The sequence below is a fragment of the Belonocnema kinseyi genome, chromosome 7 (genome assembly GCF_010883055.1).
Source record: "Belonocnema kinseyi isolate 2016_QV_RU_SX_M_011 chromosome 7, B_treatae_v1, whole genome shotgun sequence".
Taxonomy (NCBI): Eukaryota; Metazoa; Arthropoda; class Insecta; order Hymenoptera; family Cynipidae; genus Belonocnema; species Belonocnema kinseyi.
This window is the reverse complement of record NC_046663.1, coordinates 29,213,839-29,226,834: the sequence shown is the minus strand read 5'-3', so window position 1 is coordinate 29,226,834 and position 12,996 is coordinate 29,213,839. Positions and strand designations below refer to the sequence as shown.

Below are 12,996 nucleotides of genomic sequence, written 5' to 3'. Positions count from 1 at the left end.
GTTACGTAATTTAAGTACGATCCTCAATTCACAGACCACAACTCTCAACTCACCACTCATAGCCCACAACTCACAGTACAAAACTAACAGCCAATAACTCACAATTCAGGGAACTCACGGTCCACAAATCACAACTCAGGGAAGAGATGGGAGAGGAACTAAAGGAAATGAGTGGATGGGGAAAGTGAGCGTGCAAGTGAGGAGGAGTGAGGAGAGAAAGATAGATGAGAAAGATGTTATGAAAGAGTTTTGGAAGCGAAGATTTAAGTGTGTGGATGGGACGTATGGGAATGTAAGGAGTAGGGCGGGTGAGAGAGGAAGAATGTAGAGGAAGTAGGACAGATAACATATTAAAGGCGGTGGTTTGAACGACTTATTTACGTCCTATTAGGCATCTCAACACCTTTTTTTAAGCCTAAGGCGCCTACTATGACTAATTTTTAATAATTTTTTCCATAGTTCAGGGTTCCGTGTCTTTTGCTGTTCTTGTTCACGACAACCCCGATAAATTTGTGGTGGGTGCTGGTAAGGAAATTTTTCTAATCACATGGAATAGTTTCCAAAATAATGAGAATCCTCAATCGACAAAAATAGCAATTGTGGACAACCATATACCTGGCAACAAATTGAATTACGGAACCGTCGACCCCCTGGGCAGACTGGCGTTTGGTAACAAATATACTTAATTTAATATTAGCCTAAAGTTAAATACTAGGAGAAAGCAACTTCTGAATTCGGTCTAGCAGAGGTGGATTACGCTGGATTGTATTCGATTAATCTGAATTAACTTTACGTAACAATTTGCTCCGGATTATCTAAGATCACTTCAGCTAGTTATAAAATAAATCTTCGAAAAAAAGCATTTCTCCCAAATAGTTAATTTTTGAACCAAAAAAGAAGAATTATCAAGTCAAATGAAAGATAATTTTGGATGCTCTAGTAAGTACAATCTTTGGAAAAATAACATGTGTTTGACATTCTCATTAGAGAAGGTATTAGATTTATGTAAAATTTGGCACATCCGGTTTTTGTCAAGTATCCAAGTTTTGGGAACCCCTGAATCCGAAACACAGGTTTTCACAAATGTGTCTGTCTATCAGCGTGTCTAGATTTTCAGTTTTGTTAAAACGAGAACTTTCGAAAGAATTGACAAATTATATTAGCCTTTCGTATACCCTTTTAGTATCCTAAAATGAAGGCCAAGTTCGTTAGCCAGCCATTCTAGATAAAAATTCAAAAAGTGAGCGTTTTTTGAAATTCTCTGAGACCACTCTTTTTAAAATTCAGTAATTTTCTGTACGGATATTCATAGTATTCAAATAGATGAAGAATTTATTTTGATTACTTTTTTTGATCAAAGCAAAATTTAACAGAGCTTAGGCATTTACAAAATTTATAAAAAAATGATTTGTGGAACACATTTTTTCTATGATTTTCCATAAATATACGGTTTTTCAAGTTATGTTGCACGAGATATTAATGAAAACAATATTATATAAAAAAATTTCGCTTATGGTTATAATTGTTTATATTATGAACAAAGATAATTTACAAATGCAGTAATCAGGCATTTTTCCATAGAAATATTCGTTGTTTTCGATGCAATTTTTTTTTAATTAGGAAATTTGTGATAATCTTAGCAAAATTTATCATTTCTTAATTATTATTGTGATTTTTTGAACAAACTTAATAAAGGAATGCATTATTTGGGCATTTATCGTCCGGGAAATTCGGTTTTTTCAAGGCCAGTCTTTTCATTGGGGAACTTCATGACAATTTCAGCAAAATTCATAAAAAGTTGATAAATTTTTAACTTTTTTAATTAGGAAGTTCATGATAACTTCAGAAAAATTCATAATTTTTTATAAATTTTATGATTTTTTTAAACAAATACATTAATCAGGCATATGTCAAAAAAATTTGTTATGTCTACTTTTTTCAGTAGGAACGTCATGAAAACTTTTAAAAAAATTTATAATTTGTTGATTTTTTAAACAAATGCATTAGTGGGGCATCTTTCGACGGAAAAATTCTGTTTTTTTTCGATGTCAGACTATTAATTTAGATCTTCATAAGAAATTCAGCAACATTCATGAAATGGTGATAAATTTTATGATTTAAAAAAAAAATTAACAAACAAATTCATTATTTGGGCATCTGTGGTCGGAAAAATTTGTTTCTTTTCGATATCAGTCTTTTTATTTGGGAGCTTCATGATGATTTTAGCAAAAATTCATAATTGGTCGATAAATTTTATATTTCTTTAAAAACAAATTTAATAAGCATGTGTATTATTCGCGGGCATCTGACGATGAAAAAAAAGATGTTGTCTCGATATTCATATTAAAAAAGTTGCTATAGAAAAAACAAATGTTTATGCTGACGCATGCCCGAATAATGTAATTGTTTATTAAATTTGTTTACCCACATTTTCATGATTAATCAACAAATTATTAATTTTGTATAGATTATCATAATGTTCCAAATTTATAAAAATGTACATCGAAAAAAACGAATTTTTGTGTCGAAAAATACCTGATTACGGCATTTGTTCATTAAATTTTTTTATAATATAAAGAAGTATAATTTCAAGATAAATTTTTTTATATAATATAATTTTCATTAAAATTCCTTGCAATATAACTAGTAAAAACGTACAATTATGGAAAATCATAAAAAAAACATTCTTTCAAGAAGTAATTTGATTGTATACATTTTTATTGTTTAATAAAAAATATTGAAACATCTGTAGCTAATATTACTCTAGGAAACTTAGGGGATTTTAACACTTTTTCTGTTCCTAACGAGCACGTGGAACGTGAAATAGATGAAATTGCCATTTTTTAGTCATATTTGTTTATTTATAAAAAATTAAAAGCCTGTTAAAAAAATTAATTATATTATATTCCAAGTTCAAATCTAAGTTATGATCAAATTTAGTTTTTATGTTCTTTTTTAAAAGCAAAATTTTACAATCGCAAATTTTAGATAATAATCATCATATTACTAAGATATTAGAGACCATTATTGCTCTCAAAAATAAATTTGTTCCGACTCAATCCATACAATTCATAATCAAAATTAAGTAGGATAAATGTTACAAAATGTCAAAAAGTTAGGCTATTTAGAGAAACCAAAAAAATCTCATTCTGTTGTTTGGCTTAAAATTTTGATTTTCGATGGATTTATAACATTTTGAAATTGCTTTAACTCTGAGAATTTTCTTTTTATCGATAAAAGTCATTGACATACATTGTTTGACTTTCTGAGTAATATGAATAGCCGTACATAAAAATTTTAAATATAAAAAAATGGTCCCTGCAATTCTGAAATGTTTTTACTTTTCTAATTTTCATCCAAAATGGCTGGTTAACAAACTCTTCCTTAGTTTGAGGACCTATAAAAGGTGGGTCAAAGATCGATCTGATTCGTTCATTTTGTCTAGAGTTATCCTATTTACGGATGGACGAGTGGATGAACAGAAGGACAGATCTTATCATAAAAACTTGATATTCGGATTCAAGGGGTCTCAAAACGTAGAGAACCGTTGAAAAACTGTGGTGTCAAATTTCGGAAAATTCTAATACGTTCCCAATCATAAATAATGAGAATGTAAAAACGAATTCTACTTGATCTGTAATTTAATATACTTATTCTCAGTACCCAATGTTTCTCGAGATCAAGCCCAACACAAAAACACGTTATTTTTCTAAAATGAAAGAACTTTTAACGCAAAAAATAACTTTTTAAGAAAATCAATAAATTCCCGTTCAAAATTTTTTTATTTAAATAGTTTAATCCTTAACAGAATAAAAACATAAATTTCTGGAGAAAACAGTTGGGTTTTTAATCCAAAAGGATACTTTTTAAAACCATTTTTTTAATTTGAATTTAAGCAGAAGTAGTCAAATTATCAGTTAAAACAATTTTTTTCTGTAAAAAGAAAGTTTTTTAATGAAGCAGCTCAATCTTTAACCCAAGACATAAATTTTTAACCAGAAATATACATCTTTAACAAAATATGTCAATTTTGTACCAAAGAAGCAGATTTTTTTACCAAATACATTAATTTCCAATAAAATAATGAATTTTCAACCGAAAAACTGAATTAAATATGAAATAGTTTAATATTCAGTAAAAAGAAAATAATTTTCCACCAAAAAGATAAATTTTCAGACAAAAAGATTATTTTTTGAACAAAAACTACGACTTTTAACAAAATACATCAATTCTCAACCAAATAGTTCAATTTTCATCATATTACGCTCAAATCGTAAAAAGTGGCTTAACCCAGTTTAGAAGTGGATTGTAAGTGGATTACTTCAAATTACAAGGGTATTACAGTGAATTTGAAGTAAATCACCCGTAATTAATAATATGGATTACTCAACTTTTGAAGTGAATTTACGTGAATTAAAATAGATTACTGTACATAGTAATTAGACTACAAGTGGATTACAATATATAATAAGTGTATTGATGCAGCTTGTATGTGGATTACTCTAGATTTCCACATATTTTAGCTGGATTACGCCAGGTCAGAGGTATATTAAAAGTCCATTACTTCCAAAAGAATGTAGATTACAAGTGGATTACTTTTTTTATTCATAATGCGTCCCCTAAAGGTTAACATGCCCTTCGTTCCTTACATCACCGTCTACAAACTTTTTATTACCTTACCCTTACTATTTAAAATATTCAAAATATTGATAACTATTTACATTAATTTTTTATATCTCCTTCCTACTATATTAATCTAGCGCAATTTTACTGTCGGACGAGTGAGCGAGCGATCGAAGCGAGAAAGTTCTCTTCTGTATAATTCCCATTACGCCATTTTTCTACTTTCATTCTGTCTTATTCAGCCCTTTAGCCCCCTATTACCTCTTCATCCACTCTTTACCCAACTCATCCTCTCCTAGCATCCTTACCACATTCTCTTGCCAACTTTCCTTATGTTGCATTCCTCTTCTACATCCTTCCCATACATGCTCCTATGTTCCCTCCTCCCACTCAGACATTCTGCATTTTCTGTTCTCTTCTTGTTCCTAATACATCCCGTCCCTTACCTCGTTTTCTTATATCACATACTCATAATCTAGATCTTGCTATTCTAGTCAATCTTCTCTCACCCCATCCCTTCTCTAAATATTTTCGTACACCTTCCTTTTTTTATCATCTGATACCAATCTTTATACTTTGATTCCCCAATTATTAAAATCTCATTCTGTTGTTTGGCTTAAAATTTTGATTTTCGATGGATTTATAACATTAGTACTTAATTCATCACTTTGCGCTTCTTCTTTCACCATTAACTCTCAATCTGTCTCCTTCCTTCCATCACCATATCTCCGCTCCATAACCTAATCCCAGCCATACCAGCGTATCAAAAAACCACATTTTCATTTCCCAATCTTTCTTGAACCTTCTTTTCCCTATCACCTGTACCTTCTTCATTATTTCTGCTGCTTTTTTTCTTTCTCTTATATTAGCTGTATGATTTTTATCTTCCAGTCCATTCTTTCTTTTTTCTTCATCCTCTGCCATCAACACTATATTGTCTGCGTATGCCAGCGTATATATCTCTGCCGTCCCCATCATAACTTCTTCCCATTCCTTTGTCCACATTTCTTCTTCTATATCTGAGATCAATATATTGAATAAAGTGGATTACTCCATATAAGATGTGACTGAAGCAGATTATAAGCAGATTACTGTAGATCTTCTTGCATTATAAGTGGATAACAAGGGAATTACTATGAAATATGTACTTCGATTAGTCCTGATTGCATGTAGATAATTTAAGATTAGAAGTGGATGACTAAAGACTGGATGTTCAACAGATTACAATTGGATTAAACCGAATTATTGCGGATTATCGGATTACTCCAAATTGATAGGATAACCGAGTGGGCCAGCGCATTAACAGAGTTGTTTGCCCTTAGTGAATTATTATTATATTTTAAATTGTATACCATATTCCAGGTACGATGAACGAAGCAGGACTCCCATTGGGAAATGTGACCTTTTTGAATTGGGCTCCGAGATTTATAACACACATTAAGGGAGTTGTTTCAAGTAGTGGATTCGTTTGGGACAAATTCACGACTGAACCTCCCACACTTTATTTTGTCGATGCTGGGTTTAACTATAACATCAGAGCCTACAGTTTTCATTCGACAGCAGGAAATATTAGTAAGTTTTTAATCAAAATTGTTCGCTCCAGGTTATAAATTCTCTTTTTCAAATCAAAGAACAATTAATTACAAAAATTCCCTGTTCTAAAATCTTAATTATAATTATTTACGAAAATTCTAATCACAATTTGATTTATAACAAAATAACTTAATTTTAAAACCAAAAAATTAATTACAGTCAACTCCCGGATTCTGTCCCCTCTTCGCAGCCTTCCGAGAACTTATGGCCCAAGCAGTTTCCGAGGATGTAGGATGATAGACAGTTGTTACAGTCGCCTCGGAAGGGCGGAATGCGCGAGTACTCTGTTGAGTGAATTGCTTAATATTGTGCGTTCCAATTGGAAACGGTTCAGGAGAGCATGACTGTTTGCGTTTTTATCCCCTTCATTTGTGGCAAAGTCTATATTCAGGCAAACTCCAATACTCGACTGAACGCGAGAGTTTAGTGTTTCTAAAAAAAGAGAAATTTCTCGCCAAAAAATATAAATTTTCAACACAAAAAAAAGAGACTTTCAACAAAATACATAAACTTTTAGCTAAAGAACATAAAGTTTTACCAAAAAACAGAATAAATGAATTGAAAGTTCAAATATAAATAAGCAATTAAAAAAAGCAACTAATTTTCACGCCAGTAGTTAAATTTTACATCCAAGAAAGGAATTTTGAAGCAAAAAGATGAACTTTCGAACAAAGTAATTAAATTCATACCCAAAAAGACTATATGTCTAGAAAATACATGAGTTTTAATTAAAATAGTCAATCATAGTCCTATTTTTATCAAAAGAACATAAAATTTCTACAATCATGGATGAATTTTTAAACAAAGAAGGTTCATTATAAACCACAATTGTTAATTTCAAACCAAGAACAATATATATCAATTTTCAAGTAAAAAATCAATTTTGTAACAAAAAGATAATTTTGTAACGAAATAGTTAAATAATCTATAAACAGAATTAATTTTCAATAATATAAAAAGACTATTTTTCAACAAACTAATTGCTATTTGAACTAAAATTAATCACGTGTTAACCAAACAGTTGCATTTTCTACTAAAATAGCCAAATTTGTATGAAAAATACAAATTTTAAACAAAGGAAAGTGCATTTTTAATGAAAACTGGAGTTAATTAAGTTGTCAGATAAAAAAAATAACGTTTAATAAAGAACACAGATTTCCAATAAATAGCTTAGTTTTTAATGAAACGGTTGATTTTGAACATAATAATTTAATTTGCAACCAAATTAATTATTTTTTAAACATTAGGGTACATTTGCATCCAATTTTAAACTTAAAATTATTTAGAGAAATTTTAGAATGAAAAAATTAAAGTTGAATTTAAAGCACGAGTTTTCAACAGAATATTTGATATTTCAACTTCAGAAAATTATGTTTCAGCTAAAGCGTTGCACAGTCGAATCATTTAAAAAGGAATAGATTTTTATCATAAAATAAAAATAATTATATTCTTATTAAAGGTAATAATTGTGAATAATGAGTATGAATTTCCAACAAAATAGTTTAATTTTTAAACAATTAAATTAATTTTTAACCAAAAGAGTAAGTCTTTAACCAATAAATATTAATTTTATACAAAAAAGATAAATTTTTAAAGAAATAGTTATATTTTCAGCTCAGAAAATTAATTCTCAGTTTAAAATAACAAATAAAAAAAATAGTGGAAAAGTCAACCAAAACGCATTGAGGTTCAAACAAAGAGTTAGTTTTTTCTCTTCAAAAATATACCATATTTACGATAATGGAGATTTAAAAACAAAAATGATCAATTTCCTACTAAAGAGCGCTGAATATTAAGGAAAGCGTATGAATTAGAAATCAAATAATTAAATTCATAATAAAAAAGGTAGATTTTCAACACGAAATTTAATTATTGAATTTTTCGATTACAAAAATTAATTTTGAATAAGAAAAACGCATTTAAAAAATACTATAGTTTTTAACAGAATCTTCAAAATTACAACTAAAGAAATTAATTTTCCACCAAAAGGATACATTTTCTGCTCAAAATGCGAAATTTCTAAAAAAAAAAAGTTTAAGTTTTAAATCAAAGAGTTGAATCTTTAACAACTAAAAAGATTAATCATCAATAAAAAATGGAATAATTTAATTTTCAGTCAAAGAAAATAATTTTAAATAAGTGTGAGGGACCTCGCAAATTAAGTGATGTGAAGGATTTGGAGAGTGGAGAACTAGGTTTAGTCAATAATCGAACAATATACACATAAAAGGGGTTTATTTAAACTCACAAGTAAATTTCGAAGAGACCGTCTCAAAATCCCAAACCGGGCGGCGAAGCCGAGAGCGGGCAATCGGAGACAAGTGGCACCCGAGCGATGAATGGGGGTGTTGTTTCCCACTCCTTCTCCTAGGCCCACAGGGACGTACGGAAGCGGGATGCTTTTAACTTTGTTACATAAGAAAACGTTTTTTTTCAACAATACAATTGAATTTTTAATAAAACAAATACATTTTCAAGCAATTATTCTTCACCAAAAATAACTTATTAGATCGTAAAACTATATATATTTACAACATTTCTTGTTATAATGAAAAAAGTTTTTGGGTAATTCTAGTCTTAAGCGCCTCACCAAAAAATATATGTAGTGAAAAAGTAAATTTTTATAACTTAGCACATAATGATATCAATATTTCTAGAGGGCGGTCAGGCAATATTTGAATGGCCCAATCAACATGAAAATGGATCTCCGCGTCGTCTGACAGTTGATAGGACTGGCAAACTATGGGTGCCTCTCGATGCAGGTCGCGGAGTAAGAATTTTTTAATCTGTTCACAAATATTTCCAAAAATAAAGCTTTAAATAAAAATTCATTTCTTAATTTTCTTCAGGTCATTCAAGTTGAGCCAGGCTTTAACCAAATATTAAGATTTATTTCCATACCTGCACGCAGAGTCGGCGCATGCACTTTTGGAGGTCCTGCACTTGATATTTTATACGTTTCCACAATAGGATCTATTCACGATAATCATGATGGACATCCACCCCAGGTTGAAGTTGGTTCAATTTACGCTGTGAAGGGCCTTGGCGTGCAGGGGTGGCCACCAAAAGAATACAATTTACAGATGCATAAAGTGACTGGTTCCACTTTTAGGCCTTTAAGTATAAAGTTGAAATAATTCTTTTGCTTAATAACTGAATTTCTTTCATTTCAAACTTAAACAATTTATTTCCGATCACCAGAGAGCAAGCGAGCCCAGTTTGGAGTTGCGCACCGAGCCTAGGCTCGTCCCTCTGCGGACGGAGCCCCGCTGCATGGAGGTAGTAGTGGGAGAGCGCACACACCGGGCACATTCGACGCTCTCCCATCAGTTCCCTAGATGCGGTGGTTTTTCGCAACGAGGGAGGTTTCGCAAATTCAGAATGGGCTCGTTTACACTCTCCTTATCACAATGAGTCGAGGAGGAAATAACGTTTTTAATGCGGTTCAGCGGTCGTCGCTTGTCCCGCTTTACCCAAGTTCTCTGTCCTGCTATGGAAAATAATTGTAAATGCCAGATAGAAAACTTTTAATACCATTTATATTGTTTGTAAATCTGCTCAATATTAAGCTTTATTCCGAAACTGATGGATGACCTTACCCAGAATATTTTATTTCTGCAAAAATCAGGCAACTGCAGTTTTCACTTCGGGTGCGTTCACAAAATACCTGAGACGTTAAGGGGGGGGGGGGTGCCGAAGTACCATTATTTATACTGAGACTAATGGAATATATCCAATCCTAAAAGATTACTTTTTGACAAAATTGTTCGATGTCCAACAAAGCATTTAAAAAAATGTCTACCAAAAAATGAATGTTAAGCAAAATCATGACTTTTCAATGGAGTACAGTTAAATCTGGATTTAGTGTCGGTCTTAGAGCTGACAGTCACCTTAAACTCACGTTTTCAGGCGTTTGTCACGCCTAAGTGACCATTGCACATGACATGCAGCTGCTCTCAGCCATCCCGGCTGTGCGGCATCTATTCCCGGAAACACTAAAACCACAAGCACTGAATCCGGTTCGACTGTAGTTTAATTTTTAAACATGAGACAATTTGTCAACTGAAATGAAGAACCTTGAGCCAAGAAAATAACATCTCAACAAAATTAAACAAAATTAATAAATTCTCCCCAAAACTAATAATTTTTAACCAAACAGATCAATTCTCACCAACATATTTAATACTTGATATCTTAACAAAAAAGGTTTTAATTTTGAATTAAAACTGTTAGATAACAATAAACAAGGATGAATTTTCAAAGAAATATTTAATCCTGAGGCAAAAATATGAATAATCAACAAAACAATTTACTTATCAAGCAAAAAGGATACTTTTCAGATAATTTGTTTACTTTTTCACAACGCAGGTTCAGTTTTTACTAAAAGGTTAAATTAAAAAAAAATAATTTCTAACCAAGAAAATTAATTTTTTACAAAAAGGACAAGTTTAGCAGAAACTGCAAGAATTTTTAACCAAACAGATGATCATTTTTAACTGAAGAAGATAGATTCGGAACAAGGGCTTACTCGCTGAGAAATTTGGAAATCTTGGAACTATGAATATTGCAGTCTCCATTGAATTCGCATGGAGAGTGCGAAGGCTCCACGCTTAGCGAAAGATTTCCAAGAAAAAATAGATTAATGTGTCAACAAATAAATGAATTTTCAAACAGAAACATAAATTTTTACCCAAGAAGGTTACTTTTTCACAAAAAAGACGCCTTTTTCAACAAAATACATTATTGTTCAACACAATAGTTGAATTTTGAACTGATAAGATTAGGTGTCAAGATAGAAGAATAAGATTCTACAAGGAAAAATAAACAAAAAATGTCTGACTCAATATATGTATTTCATCCAAATAGTTACATTTTTCTCTAAGAAGAATAATTTGCTACAAAATTGTTAAATTTTTTTCCAAAAAGAATAATTTTCTACCAAATCAGAAAATTTTGTAATAAAATAAAATAATTTCCAACGAAATAGTTGAATCCTCAACTAAAAAAGATCAATTTACCAACAAAAGTATTATAATTATCATTTGAGTTAAAGAAAATAATTTTCAACAAAGAAAAAGAAAGTTTGAAGAAAAGAAAATTTCACAAAATAGCTGAATTTGCAACCAAGAAGATTACTTTTAACTAAAAAAGCAGAATTTTTAACAATATACACAAATTTTCATCTTTAAATATAAATTTTTAACAAAAAATAAAATAATTATATTTTCAGACAAAGAGAATTATTATTAAAAAAAGTTAACAAATAAACTGGATTAAAAGTGTATTAAAATATTAAAAATGAAACATTCAAAATTCTAACGGTTTCAAAGTATCTACTGTTTCCAGTACGGATAGAGGATACACGGTATTTTTCGAGTGCGATAATTTTTTGGCTTTTCTGTATATTTCTGTATACTTTTGTATAAGAGAGTGAGCTTAGCGGAAAGTTTTTCAAGTTTTGGGGTGTATAGAAAGTTACAAGTTCGAGAGACTTGAGGCAGAATCGACACGAAGAATTAGGGATAGGCGCGAAAGTCTCACCACTTTGGAAAGGCTTAGCTCGAAATCAAGGATCTCAAGATCGATAGATTTGTTACGCAGGTAGCAACAGTCGGTGAGCGCTATTAACACCGAGAGTATGAGTAGTTGAGGGGAGAAAACAGAAGATTATGCAAGAAAACGTGAGCAGGTGGACGAAGATGCGGAGAGGGCAAAACTATCAAAACGTTTAAGGCAAAATTGAAATCCGGAGAGAGATAGAGATGAAGGTGATTTGTTTAAAAAAATAGGAGCCACTATAAAGAGATTTAGAGAGGATACTTGCAAAAGATTGAATAAGACTATACTAGTCAAGGGTTCAAAAGTTGACAGTGAAAGGGCAAATTAAGGGATTGGAAAGCTGCTGAGAGACATTGGCGCGCAAGTCTGAGTAGAAAGATTAAGAAGACTGGGAGGAAAAAGAAAGCAAAGAATGTATGTTTTTAGTGAACTTGAAAGGTGAGCAGGATAAGTATGAAGTTATGGAGAAGAAGAAGTTGTTAAAGGAATAAATTAAAGATTCCAAAAAGACTTTAAGTGTCGGAAAAGAAGAAGACAGAGAAGAAAGAAGAGGAATTGGATGAACGAGTTAAAGGAAATTTTTTTTTTAAATGACAGGAAAGTCGCGTTCTGGAACGTGTCAGGGTTAAAAAACAAAGACAAGGGATTTTAGGAACAAGTGCAGAAGTAGGATGTGATAATGATGAGTGAAACGTGAGCGGATGAGAAGAAGTGGAAATGCATGAAAATAATATTATCGAAAGCATATGAGTGGAAGATGCAAGCAGCAATAAACGAGCACGTGAAAGTCAGGGAAATGGAGAAAGGAAACGGATCGGGAGGGCAGGAGGCTACTGGACTTGTTATTTAGGTGTTGGCTGAATATAGGTACGTGTGTATAAAGGATATTGTAATAGATTACATTCTGGCAGAAGAAAGAATAAGGAGACTTATAGTTAGAATGGAAGCAGGCAGTGTGATAGGCTCAGAACAGATTTCGGTAATCGCGACAATGAGATGTGGTGGCTCAAAGTACAGTAGGGAGAAAAGGAAAGGCAAGAGAGAAAATAAATTTAAAATGGGCATTCAGGAGGAGATAAGGTTAAGAGAATTTAGAGGAGAAATCAACAGGAAAAACACGGAGCCGAAGAAGCGGAGGAAGGAAGGGAATAAACGAAGAAATTGGAATGAAAGAGTGCACAAAGCACTTCAAGAGGCTGTCAGGAGGAGTAAAAAATAGGG

At 31.5% G+C, this 12,996-nt stretch overlaps 1 protein-coding gene across 1 annotated transcript; it reads left to right on the top strand.

Moving 5' to 3' along the window:
- The first annotated feature begins 5,990 nt into the window (after window positions 1–5,990).
- Window positions 5,991–12,465, top strand: LOC117176401 (regucalcin-like). Its single transcript, XM_033366641.1, has 4 exons — window positions 5,991–6,195; window positions 8,874–8,986; window positions 9,066–9,308; window positions 12,373–12,465. The coding sequence occupies exons 1-4, from the start codon at window positions 5,991–5,993 to the stop codon at window positions 12,463–12,465; spliced, it is 654 nt and encodes a 217-aa protein (XP_033222532.1).
- Window positions 12,466–12,996: the final 531 nt, after the last annotated feature.